General features: G+C 43.1%; 1 protein-coding gene across 1 annotated transcript; it reads left to right on the top strand.

Annotated features, from left to right (window-relative positions):
* Window positions 1–719: 719 nt before the first annotated feature.
* On the top strand, window positions 720–10,247 carry Dynlrb2 (dynein light chain roadblock-type 2). Its single transcript, XM_048354846.1, has 4 exons — window positions 720–816; window positions 2,455–2,530; window positions 8,866–9,033; window positions 10,010–10,247. The coding sequence occupies exons 1-4, from the start codon at window positions 814–816 to the stop codon at window positions 10,051–10,053; spliced, it is 291 nt and encodes a 96-aa protein (XP_048210803.1). The 5' UTR covers window positions 720–813; the 3' UTR covers window positions 10,054–10,247.
* The last annotated feature ends 9,610 nt before the right edge of the window (window positions 10,248–19,857 follow it).

Raw genomic sequence — 19,857 nt, 5'->3', positions numbered from 1 at the left:
GTGGGTGGATGCATGGGTGGTAGGTGGGAGGATGGATGGATGGGTGCATGGATGGATGGGTGGGGGGATGGATGGATGGGTGGGGGGATGGATATAGATATGGGTACACAGATGGCACAGGGAGATATATTTGATATAACAGGTGTACCTAATAGGTACAGACAGACACGGGTGACAGGGAGGGGAGGGGAAGGGGCACGAGAAGCACTGCGGTGGGGGCCTCTCTGGGCTCCGGGGGCGCCCCTGAGCCTCCTGGGGGAGGCAGCAGCGCGGTCACGGGCCCGCCCGCGCCAGGCCTCCCGGGGCCTCCCCGGGCCTCGGCCGACCCCGTACCTCACGTGGACACTATGCGGTGCACGTGGACACGCGGCTGCGCCGTGGCGCCCGTCGGCCTCGCCGTGAGAAGCGCGCAGGCCGCCCAGGGAGCCGGAACGAGGCTCGGGCCAGGGCGAGCGGCGAGGGGGCGGGGAGGGGGGCTGAGCCCAGCGGCTCACGCCGGAGGCGGGCTCGCCTCACTCCCGCCTCGGCCGCCCTAACCTCCCCACGAGTCCGTGAGAGCGAGCGAGCGAGCGAGCGAGCGCCCGCCTCGGCTTTCGAGAACACTCCCTACCGCGGCCCGCACGCGCCCAGCCCAGCCGCGGTGAGGGCGGAAGAGCCTCGCTCCGGCGTCGGCCCGCCTCGCGCGTGCGCATGCGCGGCCCGGCGCTTCCGGGAGGCTGCTTCCTCCCCGGTCTCCTAGCAACGGGAGAAGCGTTGTTACCATCCCCGGAGGCCGCCGCGCTACCTTGAGCCCAGAGACTCCCCGGCCCCGCCATGGTAAACCCTGGGGCCTGGGGTCGAAATGTCACCCTGCCGGGGCCTCCTGGGGCCGAGGCAAAGCTGGTGACCCTGGAAGGTTCTCGGGGGTGGGAGGGGAGGGAGCAAGAGGGAGACCGCGGAGAGCGGAGATGTCTAGCTAGCTAAAGGGTTGATTTAGGGGATTTCAATGGGGGGTGGGGGTGGGGGGGTGATGGGGGGAGAATCCCCCCCACCCCCTTTAGACTGTATATGTAAGACAAGAAGCTTTTGCTACTTGTTGGTCCTTAGTACTATCACCAGTTGATAATGTCTGGTCTTCACCTGAAGAACAGACCTCAAGCTCAAGACTTTCATTTTCAGTTATGGCAAACAATGCTAGACTTCTATTAGCAGTGATAACGGTTTCCTTTTAAGACGCACTTACCTAAGCTTTTCACAATGAATTAACTTAAAGGACATGCTAGTTAAAATAGATGCATAATACTTATTAGTGGAAAAATTCGAATTTTTGACTCTCTAATGCATCAGTTCCTGAAATCCAGAAAACACCTACCGTGGTGGGTAGGTGAAAAAGGTTACATGTCTATGCATTGGTTGCATCTTCTAATGAAAGTAATGGTGTTCACTTTCGGGATGTTGAGAATGAAAATAATTTTTAAATCCTCATAAAGAGATTGCAGAGGGCTGGGGATATGGCCTAGTGGCAAGAGTGCTTGCCTCGTATACATGAGGCCCTGGGTTCAATTCCCCAGCACCACATATACAGAAAATGGCCAGAAGTGGCGCTGTGGCTCAAGTGGAAGAGTGCTAGCCTTGAGCAAAAAGAAGCCAGGGACAGTGCTCAGGCCCTGAGTCCAAGCCCCAGGACTGGCCAAAAAAAAAAAAAAAAAAAAAAAAGAGAGAGAGAGAGAGAGATTGCAGAATGCTGTTTAAATTCAGAATAAGGATCGATTGCTCAATCAATTATACAGATTTTGAAAAGATTGTTCTTGATTTGGGCATTTCTAAGAGAAGAAGAAAACTGGAATAATAGGGTGAGCGTATAACTTTCAGATAAATGAATTTAAGAGCCAGCGTAATTGTGCGGGACTGGAGGTTTAGCTTGCATGGAGACTCAAGCCATAATTATGAAAAGGAATCCTGGGATATGTTGTTTTTACAGAATACCTCTCTGTAAATTAGCCATCTGAATGAACCCTCATTTAGGTAACAACAATGAAAACAAGATTTCTCACAAAGAGCCACTTTTATGCAGGGAGGACTCAGTGTAGGACTAATTATTTTTGTTAATACAGAATATCCATGGCTAAAAGATGATTCAGGACAAATTTCTGTCCAATGTAAAAAATATTTTTCTACTAAAGACCGGCAAAACATAATGAGCTCTTGTGAGGCAGTAAGCTCCCCCTCTCTACAAGGGTTCAAGCCCAGAAACTTGCCAGGGCTTGCCAGAGACTGTCAGACCCATCAGGAGCGGTGTCTTTCAAAAGGCTGATATGTAGGACTTGACAATTTCCACTCTGATTTTTAAAAATCCAGGAACATAGTACCCATCACCATAGACTCAGGAGATAAGGGAATAAATGTCTTCCAGGGCTTGTTCTGTTTAGAGTGGGCATCGCCATTTTGGTGAATTAGTTCCCTCGTCTCTTGCAGGCAGAGGTGGAGGAAACCCTGAAGAGGATTCAGAGCCATAAAGGGGTTATTGGGACCATGGTGGTCAATGCAGAAGGTAAACACCTCCCAGGATGCCTTCCTGACACAGCAGAGCCAACCAGAAACCTGCTGTGACAGGCCTTAGACACACATCTTAGAATCTGACATCAAAAGCCTATCCTGTATATTTTATCCATAGCATTTACTTCAGACCTAACATCTGTTGGTTATCTGTCACATGCAAAGCACTCTGCTAAGAACTAGAGCTATAAATATGAATATGATATGTCTAAAGTATGTTCATATTCTTAAGAAACACTATAGATTATCAACTTAAAACTTGGGTAATTCTTTTTCATCGTTTCAGAAGTGCTAATAAAACTATCAATGTTAAAGATAAGGAGAATATCATTTTTGGGTTTGTTTTTGTATTAACATTATAAAGGATACTGAGTTTTGGTCTTCACTTTATATGACATTGTTCTTTTGCCATATCTAGTAAGAAAAAAAAATTGTCTTCGAGAATTTGTCACCATATCATTTGTAGGATAGTCTCCATGGAGGTTGGAGAAGAAGGGCCAACTAGCAAACCTGATCTCTTGCCGGAAACCTCCTCCCACTGCACAACGCTTACTAAGGACCCACTTGGCATTTTCTCTGGCATGCTGATCTGTGCTCCGCTACAGTAGTGACATCTTAAAGGTTCCTGTTGGTTCCATTGCTAATTCAGGCAATTGTAAGGGCCAGAGGTGCCAGAAATTCCAGAACATTCAGTATAGCCATAGAATTGGTTTGTTACCAGCTCAGTGCCTGGCATAATCTATCAATGAATACTAACTGTGCAACCATGGACAGAAATTTTATTCCCTTACCGTTAAGGATAGAAAATCACCTACTTTACCAGTGGTTGTGACAATTAAATGAAATAATTGTCAAATGACAAGCACAGTCTGAGAATATGGAAATTTTTATTTTTACAGAGAACAAATTTGATAGGTCTTATAAAATAAAAAAAGTAAATGATGATAATGAATAGACCACAATAAATTCACCCAACTTGAGCAATCAGAGGACTAGGGTCATCTTTACAAGATAATCAAGAGCTATGCCAGATATTTCCAGTAAGTGGTCCAGCCCCAAAGTGTGGCTCTGGCTAGGCTGATTTTGCTTTCAGTATTTGCATATGCTGCCTCGCCCCCGTGGTGAGATCTATGTACACAATTTCAGAGCTGTGTTAGCTTTGGCTGCAGAAACGAAATACCGTGCACTTGGTGGCTTTAAAACACACACACACACACACACACACACACACCAGAATTTTCTTTCTCAATCTAAATGCCAGAGTTGAAGCTATGACATCATTGAGTCATTCTGTCTTTGAAGACTGTAGAGTGACTAGCTTTTGGCGGTTGTTCTTGGTCCCTGATACCCCTTAGCTTGCAATGTTCATGTCTGTCCCCAACGTCCATGTCATTCTGTGGTCTGTGTGTCTGCCTACTAGGGCCACAGTTACTGAACTAGGACCCATGCTACTCCAGTATGACTTACTGTAACTAATGGCATCTATTTCCAAATAAGATAACCTTCTGAATTTCAGGAGGACTTGGATATGGGGGGATACATCTGTCCAGTATGAAAGTTCATTCTCCCAGGACACCCAAGCCAGTACACCTAATACGCTTCATTGGAATATCTTAGTCAAAAGCACACAGCTCTGGAAATATGTGTCAAATGCCTGAAAAAAATATCCTAACTCTACTCCTAAGAATTTATCTTAAGGAGGAGGTGAAGATTAAGGTAGAAAAATACTCACTATGGAATCATATGTAATACTAAAAACAGACAAATCAGAAATTTTATTTGGATAGTAGGCAGTTTTTGTTTTAAATTAACCACATGCTATTTACTTGATGAACGTGACTATTTAAAATGTTGGTGAATATTAATGAACTACTCAGATGAGAAAGCAGGGATTGAAGCTTTTATCACTCTTATAGCAAGTGCGCACACACGCGCGCACACACACACACACACAATAAGGAAAGGGTATGTTATCATGATCTCTGAATAGTGAAATTAAAAGTGACTTTTCACTGTATTTTCCTGAGGTTTCTCAATTAAAACCTCTCTTATCTGAAGGCAACAAAATGTTATTTTTTAATACCCATTAACTTTTTATTAACCTCTACTAGGATAAGATTATGTTAAGATTCAGGGCAGTTCTCAAGGTTACTGGATACTCAAAATTTTACCTGAAAGTCAAATTAACCTTTTTCTCCAAAATATAAATGAGGGGCTTTTTTATAGTCAGATTCTTAATAACCAGAGTGTATGACATGGATGTTTATTAATGACATATGGCATAAGTTATGTGACCAGAATGTAATAAAATACTCAGTCTCAACAGCCTACTCAATTTTGGATGAAAGTGTCATTTATTATAGTTCAGCTTTGCAGCTTTGCAAGTCTTGTGAAATTCAGTACTAAAAATATTTAACTAAGGTGGTGGTTGGGTCTTCTTGTTCTCTGCTAGTAGTTTCCATCTACTAATTATAGCAAATCATTTCAACATATTTTCCGATGGTCCATGTGGTTAGGTAGGGTGGCTATGTTTTTTTGCCCTTTATATATCATCATATGTCATATTAAACATTAGTCTTTTGGATTCGCTATTACTGAAGTATAGACTTCCTACACCTAACAATAAAGTTGACTTACCAATTTGTCAATGCTGATGGATATAGGTCTTTAGATTAGAGTCTTTGTAAGAACTTGTTTCCCATTTATAAAGCCATTCACTTTGTAATATTGCAACACTTATCATTACACTAGATAGTGGTGAATATAAATGTCTGTCTCCCAGGCAGTCATATCTGTCCTATATTCATCTGTGTATACGCCCGATTTTGTAGGCTCTTAATTTTAAATATTCTTGACATTTCTAACAATCATGCATTTGAATTTCATTAGATTTTGTCAGCCACCTAGCCAATTCCTTTCATTTTGAAATGCAATCTATCAACCAGAGCACAAATGTATAGTTGAAGGTGACAAATTGAAATAACGAATACCAACTTACCAGGATCATATAGTCATATTTTTAAGTAGTACCATAAATTTGTCAATATCCAGTTTTAAAATGCACATATTCTTTGTTCTAAGAGCCCTATCTCAGGAATTTATCCTATGCATACATACATATGTGAAATGACATCACAAGGACATACTCTGCAGCCTTGTTTATGAAAGTCACAGACTCAAAACAGCCTAATGCACATATTAGATAACATTACAAAACATCTATTCAATAGACTGTTGCACAGTCATTAATATGCATGAGCTAGCTTCACATGTACTGACTCAATTTCCTAAGTATATTAAATGAAAAGCATGTGGTACAGAATAATGACACCATTAAAATAAAGAACATAAACACAAACACTCACTTTCTTGAATTGAACTAGTATATCTCTAGGAGCAGTGGTCACTTCTCAGAAAGGAAGTAGGTGAATTTTATGCTAAAATTACCTTTTAATAAGTTATCTCTTATTATCTTCTATCAACCCAATAAATATCTCCAGATTGTTTATATTCATTTGTTAGTGGTGTACACACAAACCTACCAAGTTTTGCAAGCCTACTATGAGTTTCTATAACATGCACTTATTATTCATAAAGGCCAGCTGGTTTATTTATTCACTTGGTTCGTGAAAAGACAGACTAAATAGGCCTGAACATCTGATTCATAATCTTGTCATCTAGATTTTGAATAATTTATTCTAGTTGTATTTCTTGTCTTGACACTGAGCAATGCTTACTTCATAGGTAGTCACTATTTAGGATGCAAAACAAAACTATTTGTCAAAAGTTCTCCTCAGAGGTTGAGTGCCTACTGCATTTCTAATTCCTACTGTCTAAAAATCTGTGCTGTGTAATCTTTCATCAGGCGTGAAAGACAATTGACTGCCTTCCATGGAAAAAGCGGCCAACAAAACAACACAAAAATTAACAGTTTTATATAATACCATAACAATTAGAAGGTACTAATTTTCTATAATACATTGTCTTTCCTAGTAGGTTTCCCTGAAAGTGTTTCCTGGTATTGTTTAGCAAGACTTATTCTAGAGATAGTTGCTATCTTCAAAAGACCTTAGGCTGTTTCAAAGTCATTATAGGTGGTCTTTAGCCAGATACACATGGTCACACCTGTAATCTTAGCTACTCAGGAGGCTGAGCTCTGAGAATCACAGTTTGAAGCCAGGCTGGGCAGGAAAGTTCGTGAGGCTCTCATCTGCAATTAACCACCATAAAGCCAGAAGTGAGACTGGGTTGGCTCAAGTAATAGAGCACTAACATCGAGGTAAAAAGCTAGGGACAGCACCCAGGCCCAGAGTTCAAGCCCCAGGACTGGCACAAGTGTTCATACACACATGTACCCTTCTTCCCTTACACAAAATTGATAGTCTCTAACAGTTTCATTAAAATAATAATCCTCAGCTTAAATATTCCTTCCCTCTAGAAAGAGTATTGTTCAGAATTTTCTATCTGGTAATCTTCAAAATAGCATGAAGGCTATCACTGATTACAGTATATGTAAAATACCTATCAGTGCTTGTTACTAATAAGCATCAAGTTCTGGGTCACCCGGATTGAGCATCGGTGATCTGAACTGAATTCTACTTGTGTATTTGTCTGGCTAGAATTTCCTAATTAAATTAATAGATTATTTCTTAAACTTATATACTAGAAGAGTAAAAAAAAAAATCCAAAAGGTCAAACATAATGCTTAAGTTAAAAATGAGTACAAACCAAATAATATACAGCAAAACTGGAGTATCTTCATTACCATGTGTTGTTACCATAAAATGGAAGGTTTGCAAAATACTATGTGTGGAGTTAGGAAGAAATTTTGAAAATACAGCTTGATGTACTCTGGTGCGGGCAGTGCTAATGCCTTTGCATTTCTGGTTTCAGAGAAGACTAACACAGTGTCACAAACAAATTATTCCAAAGATTATCTGGAGCAATATGTAAAATAAAAACACATGAAGGGGTGACATTGCCCAAAAAGAAATATACCTGACTTATGCAACTCTAACCCCGTCTATATGTCACTTTTATAACAATTTTAAAAAATTGTTTAGGCTGGGAATGTGGCTTAGTGGTAGAGTGCTTGCCTAGCATGAATGAAGGCCTGGGTTCAATTCCTCAGCATCACATAAACAGAAAAAGCCAGAAGTGGCGCTGTGACTTAGTAGAGTGCTAGCCTTAAGCAAAAAAGAAGCCAGGGACAGTGCTCAGACCCTGAGTCACAAGCCCCAGGACTGGCAAAAAAAAAAAAGTGTTTAATACATGAAAGCCAATAATGGTGGCTCACATCTGTAATCTTAGCTACTCAAGAGGTTAAGATCTAAGGAATCCTGATTTGAAGTCAGCCCAGGCAGGAAAGTCCATGAGACTCTATTCTTTTTTTTTTTTTTTTCACCAGTCCTGGGGCTTGGGACTCAGGGCCTGGGCACTGTCCCTGGCTTCCTTTAGCTCAAGGCTAGCACTCTACCACTTGAGCTACAGCACCATTTCTGGCTTTTTCTGTTTCTGTGGTGCTGAGGAATTGAACCCAGGGCTTTATGCATGCTAGGCAATCACTACCACTCAGCCACATTCCCAGCCCTCCATGAGACTCTTATCCCCAATAAACTACTCCCCAAAAGCTGGATACATAGCTGTAGTTCCACTAGTGGTAAAGCTCTAGCCTTGAGCAAAAAGAAGCTCAAGGACAGCACCCAAGCCCTAAGTTCAAGTCCTAGGACCAGCACTCCCCCCCAAAAAAAACCACTGGAATACTCAAGAAACAGATACCAAATGCTTCCTGAACAGAAAAGTTTATTATATTATTAGCTATTAAATTATCGAATGATCAAACAATTGGGAATAGAGCCATTTAAAAAAAAAAGTAGAGGGTGCAGAGATTTAAAATAGTGTGCTGATAGTATCAACAAAGACAAGTTGGATTGTCTCACTTAAATGAAGGGAAAAGAAACAGTTAAATCTGTCAATGTAGTTTGAGTCAGCTGTACTTAGAAATCTACATAGAGCACTGGATGAACCAGCACTGTGTATCCTTTACAAGCAGATCTGTTCCGTTACATGGCCAGTGGTCTGAACTCCTGGATGTTCACAATATATGCTTGGTCCTCCTTTACTGATAAAAAAAAAACAACTAACTGGATACTTAAATGACTCTGTGTAGAGGTAAAAAGAATGTAAGGAAATAAAATGAATACCAGTGAGCGTATCCGTGCTAACTTTTTCCTCTTCTTCACAATTAGCAATGCCTTCCAATATTTTTACAATGTGCATTTTCTTTTGTGATTAAAAAAAAAACTAACTCCCAATTAATTCTCATGATAGGCATTCCAATCCGTACAACCTTGGATAACTCAACCACAGTTCAGTATGCCGGCCTTCTTCATCAGCTCACGATGAAAGCCAAGAGCACAGTCCGTGATATTGATCCTCAGAATGACCTCACCTTCCTTAGGATCAGGTCAAAGAAACACGAAATCATGGTAGCTCCAGGTAATTTGGCATTGCCTCTCACATCTTTGCTAGTTAAAATCCTTGCTTAAGACAATGGGGAGTATAGGGTTTAGCCCAAAGTATGAAACAATAGTCTTTGAATTAAAAGTGAAGACGTTCGAGCCAGCTGCCGATGGCTCATTGCCTGGAATTCTAACTATTTGGTAGCCTGAAAATAAGAGGACCGGAGTTGGAGGCCATCCAAGTAGAAAAGTTAGATCCATTCTCAATGTATAGTTAGGTGTGCGCCTGCCATCCTAGCTAAACACAGGGTGGACAAGAGAGACTGTGGTTCTAGGCTAGCCTGAGTAGAAAAGCCCAGGAGACTCAGTCTCAACAGAAGAAAGCCGGTCAACGTGATGCATGCCTATCCTTCCAGCTATGATGAGAATGGGGAAAAGGCAGATTGTGGACCCAGCAACTTGCCTGGAAGGGAAGCAAGACTCTGTCTCAAAAAATAAGCAGTACACAAAAGGTCTGGAGCTATGAAACCATAGTATAGCACCTGTCTAGCAAGCATGAGGCCAAGAGTTCAAACCACAGCTCCTCAAAAAAAAAAAAAAGAAAAAAGAAAAAAACCAGTGTCCTCTGTCCAGGAAATAAAGAAGGGGATGGATCCGAGGCCCGCAGGGAGACCACTCAGTCTCACTGAATGACTCTTAAATCTTGTTTTCAAATCTAGAACAAAGTTCTCATAGCACATTTGTCCAATCAGAAATTGCCCTAAACCAAAGCTTTCTCTGCAGCTCTGTCCTCACCATGGCTACCTTCTAATAAAAAATATCTATGCCTAGGATGCACGTATACCAATGAAATGAGAATCTCTAGGGCCCACCTCGGGATGTGCAGCCATTAATCTACAGGAGCGCCATGCCATGCCATGCCATGTGTGGAAGGCAAATGCAGACCAGCTGGAATGTGGGTTGATTACATGTAATTCCTAGGGTGAATTAATTTTGTCCGCATCTCTTCCTAGATAAGGAATATCTTCTGATTGTCATTCAGAATCCATGTGAATAGACCTACCACAGCCACGTCTGTCCTGGGGACACGGAGCTGGAAACACTTCACTCCCTGGTGATTCTCAAGATTGTATTCCAATCTGAGTCTGTGCACATTCTTTTCTACGTTTACATCTAAAACTTGTCTACATGTCCCTGTTGATTGCATTGCAAACTTGTATTTTTGCTACATAATAAACAAATGCTGGCGTGTATGTCTCTATTTTCTATAATACACAAAACTGGAGGCTTTTAGTAAGAAGACAGCCTTCCTGGTGATTGCTCTTTAGAAGTGGCTATGTCTATGGTTAAAAAACAATGTATAATTTTGCCTGTTTCTATTATATGTCAAGGATGTTCAGCAGTGCACTGTGAAAGCCATAGGAAAGCAGAAATTCCAATGCCCAGAATGCCAGATGTTTTCCCAGGTTGAGTAAGGACAGCAAGAACATTCCAGGTAGTTGTGTCCTGCTCCTCCTCCTCGTGCCTCTGTCCTACGTCCCCCTAGGACTCATCAGGAGTCCCCCAGTTCACTCCACAGGGGCTCTCGGGAACCTTCACAACCTTCCTGCTACCCTTCCACTGCAAGCCCGTGTAGGGAGTGGATGAACGTGGTTCGTCCTCCCTCCCCCATTTACTTCCTGTGAGGCTATCAGTGCCAACCCAAATGGACAATGTGTACACACAGAAAGGCAAGACGCAAGCAAACCCATATGGTCAAATCCATTAGATTTCTTCCTCACTGGATGCTAGGAGAAGACAGAGGTCACAGATGGAATTTAACCAGGGTTCTATGGATGAAGAGGCTGAAACCAGTCATGTCTGAGCCCCACCGTATGACAAAACCCTTGGATTGGGACAAAGCTCTCTAGGGAATTGCAGTGCAGCTCCAGATGGGGGCCCGCTGAATAGCGGACAAGGGTGAGGATTGGGGACCATTGGTCCTGCCTCTCCACAGTCTGTCTCTGCCATTTGCAAGCAGCCTGCACCCGATAAATTCATTTGTAAAATGGAATAAGAGAAACGACCCGTGTCTGTGAGGAACAGCCAAGCTACTGCAGATGAGTTCAACCGACGTTAGCTTCTCTGGCTCTTGTTTGGGTAGCCAGGAGGGGTGACCCCAGAGATGGGACACGGGACACAGGAAAGAGTGCCCCTGTCAGTCCTGGGAGCTCGTATGGCCAGATCTGCACAGTCCCGGGCAGGATGCTGGTGCTGTCTTCAGAGAGGAGAGGAGGAAGGAGGAAGTGTGCCCAAGTCACACAACAGAAGCAGGTACTCCACACCTGTGAGTGAACCAGCCACAATGACAGGACCGGCAGGAGGACACCCATGCTGTAGCACAGGCCTGGATTCTGAGTGGGGATCCCACACGTCCTAGTTTAAAGACTTCAGACTGAAAGATCAGGACAGCACAGCTCAATGAACTCACACAGGCACATACATTCACCAACTGCAAACATGATATTTGCTTCAAAAATACATTATGTATAATAAATATATATATATATACATATAGCATACACCCTATAAAGTATCACTGTATTCCTTTAAACACTTCAGCAAGTATTTCTCCAAAACAATGACCTCTTCTTACAAGACCACAACACTAATTTCATCCTTAACAAATTTAATGTTGATAGAATTAACATTAAAAATGAAGCTGTGTTCAAATGTCCCCAGTGGTCCCAATAATGTCTTTTATAGCTGTTTTTAATGTGTGGCACCTATCCGGAGCTACTCATTGCATTTTGTTATCATGTCTCCTTAGTTATTTAGCTGCTTTTAGAAACATCCTTAAACACAATCCAATTTATATTTGTCCTCTCTAGAGTCCCCAAGGCCGCCAAACCCTTAATCCCCTAGAGCACTTCTTGATTGAGTCCAGTTATAACGACAGGTAATTCAGGTGAAGAGCAGGTGATAGCTCCCCATCATTCAAACCAGCATAGGTTGAGTAAACACATTCACTGCTAGACAGCTGCAGCACCCGCTGAGAATTCCAACATAAACAAGGTCCACAAAAGCAAGGAAGTGCACTGGCAGAAACGTACTATTTCACAAATGGTGCCGATTTATAGAGCTGGGAAGAACCACCGAGGTCATTATCCCAAATGAGAGGTTTTACAGGTAAGGATTACACCTAGAGTCAGATGTCCTTAAAGCACCAGATGCATGAGCCTGTACTGGTCTATGTCTGTAGACCTGGTGCTGCTGATCTTATTAGGGGCTCTTGTAAGATCTATTCATACTCTTCAAAAGTTATTTTTTAAGCACAGAATTGCTCATTGTTTTCAAAAAATGGCACCAGAAATAATGTTTGATGCCAGTCCCTCCATCTGAAATCTCCCCTGAGCTCCTTAGCAGCCCATCCAGAGCTCAGGAGCGGATGCAGAGCTGAGTGGCAAAGCCACTTCCTTCCTCCTGGCCCAGCCAGACATTTCAAGCCCCATTTGAGATGGAGCAGTGTGAAATCGCTGGCAGGTTGCAGATGGCGCTGCCTGGAGTGCCAGGGTTCTGTGTGGGCTCTGCTAAGGAGGAAGCCTCCTCCATCCTACCGGCCAGGGAGCTCCCAGTAGTCTTGCCTACATGCTAACATCCAAAGGAAACTACCCTTTGTTAGGAAAAACACGGTGGAAGCAAAAGGTAGAGCTTGCCAGAGCCAAATACAACAGAGGTAGGGGGTGGGTCTTGGAGAATTTATTCCATACCTCTGCCTTCCGGGACACAGACCTTCACATTCTCTCTTGGATTCAGAGTTAATTATGTTTCAAAGATGGCCAGACCCATAGACTAAAGAGCAACACCACCCAATGCCATTGGTAGAGCTTTCATTTCCTACAAAAAATAGAAGTCTGGGTTTGTGTGGGATCTCTTCTTAGTCTAACTAGCCATAAATTTTACGTGAGCAATAGGAAAGCAATTTGCAGAGTCTCCAGAGAAACATACCCTAATCATAAATATTAATGATAATGAACCTGGAAAGGCCAGCTTAATAAAGTAGCTGAAAATGCACTTATATATCACTAGCATTACAAGCCCCCCAGTCTTCATCTCTGAACAGTAGAGTCATCCCGGAGGAGGCTGGGCGGGGGGGGGGGGGGCGGTCAGGAGGTCAGGACTCTAGAATAACATCACCTATCTTCTTCAAAGCCAAAGCTTGAATCATTTTCCTTCTTGGCTCTTGAAAAATTACAATTAACCCCAGCATGGGTTTGACATGGGGTAAAATATCTTCACTCTTCCTGTATTAGAAAATTATCATGAGAATCGTAACACATAAAGATGAACTGGCCATATCCTGTCAATATGTATGTAGTCTGATAATACATGTCCTAAAAAAAAAGTTGATTATATTTGGGGTCATCACAAAGCTTTTACAGTAGTGGTAAAATCTCCATCCAGGGTATTTACAAAGAATAAACTGGTCCCTCAGATGCTGTCAACCATGGTAATCCAGCATTCCCTTAACACAAAGTCATCTCATAGCAGAAAATTGACACCCCTAGGACAGTTTAGAATATTTAAGGCTAGTGACACCTTGTTCATCTATTTCTTATGCAAGATGGGACCTAAAGGGTTGGCCATACACCCACTTGTTCCTTGAACCCAAAGAAAAGAAAACCGAATCTTGCTTTCTCTTGGCTTCGTTAGCCAAGAAAGTTTTACTCCTTATTGCCCATCAGTATTTACTTGATGGACATCTTAAACCCTGGAAACTCCTCCCACCTCTAGAATTCATTTAAAATTCTCTCTTTTAGGTCAGCTTTAAAATATGAGACACAAGGGAGAAGAATTGGAGGTGCATAGAAGCTAGAGTCTGACTCGACTATTATTAGGAGAGTCAACAATTGTAAAGAAATATCTACCCACAGCGGCCTTGCTATTAATATAGCATAGATGCCAATGATTGCTATTCTTAATAACTAGCAAAATAAACCAAATTCACCATAATGTGAGCTGTTTGTTATGTATTTCCATGGTCTCTACTTATTCCTTCTCCAGATGCCTAAATAGCTTTATGTAGTTACAATCCTGCTAGGTACTCAAATTTGTATAATTCCTTTGTTCATTGTTCAATTCACATTGCTATCTATGAATTTATATTGGGTTTTCTTAGTATCTGAATACCATTCCACTTGCCAGAAGTGAAGATCTTGCCAATGAGAGAGACATCCCTGACACATCAAGATTCAGAGAGAAGTCCCCCATGCCTGGGACCTGTGCACAAACAGAGAGGCTGGGATGGCTGTATTTCCACAGGGGATAGCAGACAGCCCCCAGCAGCCATGCACTGTAACAAAGAGCAAGAGGCAGGGTGCTGATTCTGTGAGTTACCTGTAGTTTTCCAGGTCCTCAGCTTCATTTGATTCCTTCAGTTCTATAAGATGTACAAAGGAGTTGCAATTCAGCAAAGCCGTTTATGAGTAGCATACGTCTTGATCAGTGTCATCTCTTCAACATTCTCACCCTCCCTTCCCAATCCACTCCTATCCTCACTTAATTCCGTAGGATACATATTGAATTTTTTCCATTTAACAAAGCACTTTATATATAGAATGCATCTTGATCTATGTCAAGCCGTTCCCTTTAGTGTATACAGTCAGAATGAGATGTTCATTTGTCTTGTGTTTAGTTCTGTTTGTGGTACTAAGGATTAAACTCTAGCGTCGTTTTCTGTTGTCTAAAACCAAAGGATCTTAACAGACACATTTGGACTTCATTTGGGTCACTTCCAGCTAATTTGATCAGACACTGCCAAAGAATCAGAGCCCAACCCAGGGACTCCCCAGGAAGTGTGTATTAATCAGAGTTCAGAACAGATGGGGCATGATCACCCTCTCCTTTGCTTCCAAGTGTAGACAGGAGGGAGGGCACCAAAGGACCCTTCAGCAAGCAGAGCTCCAGAGGACTAGGAAGCACTGAAGTATTCTTGTCACTGGGCTTGGTCCTTATTTCCACCTAAAGAGTGGCCTTTCCTGTGTAGGTTTATTCCCCAAATCCTACTCCAGGTGGCCAATGGTATTTGGAATGGTGGAGAGCTACATTAGAAGAAAAAGAAAGGATAAAAGAATATTGGACAAATTCACCTGACCTCTTACTTCACAGTGTGGTGCAGAAGAAAGGGCTCTGATTTACAGGCAGACAGGTCAGTCTTAGTTTCCCAGCCCTGCTATCAGTAATTTAAATAAAAATAAAAACAAGAAGAATAGTAGTAACAGCAGTTAAGACTAGTTGGTCACTTATAGAAAGCCACATTGGATTCCCACAGCATTTTACAGATGAAAACACCAAGACATGGTGAAGTTTTGTAGGTTACACAAAGTTCATTGAGGGGTGTGTGTGTGTGTGTGTGTGTGTGTGTGTGTGTGTGTGCAAGAAGAGGCACCAAGTCACAATAGTTGATCCTGGCACACATACACATAAGCACTTCTATGTTGCCTATTTACCAGACACATGGCAAGGAAATTCCCCTCTTTGAGACTCAGAGTCCTTGCCTATAAATTACAGACCTTAATTCCCATATACTAGGTTATTGAGAGACCAGAATAAATTATATAAATCACTACTGACACTGTAGATGTTCAACAATTGGTAGTTGCAACTAGCTTTACCACTGTCTGGAGCACCGATAAAGGGTGGGACATGACATTAGTAGCCAGTATGTGATCACTGTGAATAATACTGATGTCACAATTTTGGCATTTAACAATATTCCCTGGGGTTCATCCAATACAGTAGTTACTCTTAAACTTTTCTTCTGAGCCTCTCAAATCCTAGCAATCAAACTATCCATCTGGTCAACAGGTTGTTGGCTACCATTCCATTCATATAATATGATGTCCTATGAACAGCTCACTGGATTAAGCCTTATCCAGAATACAACTATTCATCACTTCCCTGTACATAAAATGACATTGTACTGGGCTTTCTTCCCTTCTACTCTGTTTCCACTTGTCAACAGTTCAAATGATCCCTTCCTTCTGTCTCCACACCACCTACCTATATAACCAGCTTTTCTGTTTCATCTGAATTATGGGCCATCTGACCCATCAAACTGATTTTTGGGCCTGTGCTGACTGGCTTCATTGCCTCAACAATCCCGTCAAGAGAAGCTGATGTATGCCGGGCACTGGGTAGTATGTGAGGCTTGAGGACATCAGCTCTACCTTCCTCCTGCCCTTGGTGTCTGGAAGGTGAACAAAAGGTTCATCCTCCCCCAGGCCCCATTTAGGAAACACTGCTCTCTCCCTCTTGCGATTGGCTGCAAAGGGGTCCAACAAGTTAATGAAATAGGCCCCATTAGGTAAACCTCTGGAGAGCATTCAAAAACAAGATTCTGACCAATCAGCTGCTTTCATACTTGAAGTCCTCAATTCCCATTGAAAAAAAATAAATCAAGGCAGGCCATTGGTTGCCAGGTCTCCTGCCCCTGTGCCTACACCACCTTTCTGCTTCCTGACTATTCCCAGGGAGATACCCAGCTGGGAAGGGAGCAGCACCTCAGAAGAGGATCCAGCCTTCCCAGCTGCACCCTCTGCAGAGTATGCGTGGCAGGCCTGTATCAGCAAGTCCCAGACCTCTGGGGAATGGGCTCGCGCCAGCATCTTTGGATTGCAGTTTCCCAAACAGTGCTGCCAGACAGATCTGGCATGAACTTTAAGCTTCTGGCCACCTCTGAACCTTTTTGTTTGGGGATGTCATCAGAGCTCAGGGAAAGTGGAGAGGAGTAATCATCTAGCATCTCCAGGAGGCGGGGGTGGGGGGGTGGGAAGAGAGGGAAGCCCAACACTGCCAGAAAGGCAGTAGGACAGAGGAGGGAGATGTTATCTGAACATGTTTACCTGCTCTTGCCAAGCCTGGCAATTTCCGTGAGAGGCAAACAGGCATTATTAGCCTTTTATGAAATTTTGAATTAATAAAAAGAAAGTATCACCTCCATCTGAGGATTCAAAGGAAGGGAGGTGTGCTTTTTAATCAAGAGCCCATGAAGCAGGTGGCTTCTCATTCTGCAAGCATTTGACTAGAACTTTCTTCATTCCAGGCATGCTCTGTGCCTAGGAACAAATAATATCATCCCTGCCCAAAAAAGCAACCCTGGTGTGACAACAGGGTTAAGTGTGCACAAAGACCCACAGGTTCAACAGGGAGTCGATAGCGAGAGAATCCTGTAGGAAGGACATTAGAAATGCAAGGGTGGACGAAGAGCTAGCCATGTGCCTGGCGCCTCGGGAAGCCACATTCGCCCCTGCATGGGTCCTGGCCTGGAATCGCACCCTCACTGCACTTCCTCTGCTTCTCCACCCCTCCTCCTCCCTTCCTTTGCCTGTTTCCTGCTGGAGGGTCTTGCTTACTAAGTCACTTGCCCAGAAATCCTCCCCTCAAGCAGATCTACACCCAAGGCACCTGGTCAGTCTCCTGGGGCCTAACAGTGCTGGTAAGGAATCTGTAGACAGTTGTGTGTAAATCATTTGACACAGGTAGGTTCTCACACCTGTTAAATTTCTCCCTGTGCGAGCAGTATGTTAGACTTGTGCGGTCACATGCATCACATCATAAACCCCCAGGGTCAGAAGCAATCATCAACATCCTGGACTCCTAGAGTCCTGAATTACCTGCTGCTCCTATCTCTCCCTGAAGAGCATTACAGTGGCTACTAAATGAAATAACCAGGAATAGCAGAACCAACCCCCTGCCACACACACACCCATAACTCCAGCTTTATTGCCTTACAATCAGCATAGCCATCTCTAGTGGAGATGAAGCTGGGGCGAGCGGATATTAAAGGCACCAGCTGCCCTGCGCCTCCCTAGATCAGTGGCCAGATTCCTGACTGTTTTGTGCAGCCTTTGCATCCCCTCAACCCCACCCAGGCTCCCAAAAAGGAGATTCTGTGGGCTTGGGAGATGATAGGCAACCCTTGAGAATGAGTTAACTCTCATTTATCTTCCTACACCCCAAACTATAGATGCAGGAAGGTATTAAATTGGTAGGGAGCAGCAGCATGGCTGACATGAAGTTACCCTTTTTGGAAAAGAAACCCATTGCTTTTGAATAACACATAGCATTGATCTGGATCCTAAGAAAAGAGTTTAGACATAACCCTTAAAAGGGATCATAGGACTACATAGCAATTAGAAATGATAAAATATTGGTATTCACAGGGAAATGGTCAGCACTTGAGCAAACAATGTTGAGCGAGACAAGCCTAGAACACAGAAAACAAAGGAGCATGATCTCCTTGGTATATGACTGTTAAGGTGTGGGGGGAGGGACAGTAGAGACCAGGTCTGCGAAACCAAAAACTTCTTGTCAAATGGTATTTCCCACAGGTTTGGGTCAGCGACTCTACATTATGTAACTAAAAACCAAACAACTCCTAAACATAAAAAGGTCTAAAATAGACCTCTCAGTGGATCACAATAGCTCAACAGCTATGTACATATGATCATATAAGACAAGGATAAGCAAACTCTATTGTTGAGGTTATATTTAAAGTTCTAGCTGAATTTCCTTTGGCATATGCCACATGGCTACTGTATATGATTTTGGTACACTGGGTATTGTATATATGCCTACCTGATCTAGGGAAGGGAAAGAAAAACGAGGGTGTAAGATATCACAAGAAATGTACTCAGTGCCCTATTATGTAATTGTACCCCTTTTGCACAACACCTTGTCAACAAAATTTAATTAATAAAAAAATGTTTGTACAAAAAAAAAAAGGGATCATAGGAGGGGCTGGGGATATGGCCTAGTGGCAAGAGTGCTTGCCTTGTATACATGAGGCCCTGGGTTCGATTCCCCAGCTCCACATATACAGAAAACGGCCAGAAGTGGTGCTGTGGCTCAAGTGGCAGAGTGCTAGCCTTGAGCAAGAAGAAGCCAGGGACAGTGCTCAGGCCCTGAGTCCGAGGCCCAGGACTGGCCAAAAAAAAAAAAGGGGGGGGTATCATAGGAAGGGACTGACAGGGCCAGATGCTAATAAGACACAATTGTCTAATATTAATGGCGGCCAGTTGTGTGCCAGGCACTGCTCTAAGCCCCAAGCATATCCACTGGGGATTTACAGGTAAGGAACTGGAGATTCCAGGAAGGTAAATAGTTCCCATTACCCATGCAGATGACAGTAATGGAGCTAAGACTCAAACCCAGTTTTCTGTTCCTAATGCTGTTTTCTTAAGCAGAGCCATTGCCAGGAACCTAGGTATGACGGATGTGGTAGTTTCCTCTACTTTTACTGCATTAGGAGGGTGTAAACTAACAGGAATTACTCACTGGAAGTTCTGGAGGATAAAATCCTTCCTTCATCCTCTGACCTCAGGCAGTGGCTGGGATCGCTGGCCTTCCTTGTGTGGCAGCTGGTTCTCTCCAGGGTCTACCTCTGCCATCACACAGCCTCCTCCTAGGACGTGTGTCCTCATGTCACCCGTAGGACAGTGATACTGATTTAAAGGCCCATGGTACTTCTGGATGACCACATCTTAATTACATCTGCAGTCACCTTATTTCCAAATAAACTCATATTCTTAGGTATTGGGAGTTAGGACTTAAGGTATCTTTGGAAGGAACCATAACATAACTCATAACCAAAGACAGGCAGCCAGAAACTAAATTTCTGAACCAGGAGATTAAGAGAGATGAGGAGGGTCTTGGCTTCCACACCTACAGAGGAATCTCAGGATGGGCATCCGATGTCTTTTATCCAAGTTGGCATTTCCATCTTTTCTCACCTGCTGTGAAAAGGACAGTGTCAAAAGAAAGGCTAGCTCACCACTATAGGACAACAGGAAGACGGATGGGTATGGGAGACAGGTGATTC

Source organism: Perognathus longimembris, chromosome 10 (assembly GCF_023159225.1).
Source record: "Perognathus longimembris pacificus isolate PPM17 chromosome 10, ASM2315922v1, whole genome shotgun sequence".
Lineage (NCBI taxonomy): Eukaryota > Metazoa > Chordata > Mammalia > Rodentia > Heteromyidae > Perognathus > Perognathus longimembris.
This window is presented reverse-complemented; position numbering and strand designations above follow the sequence as displayed.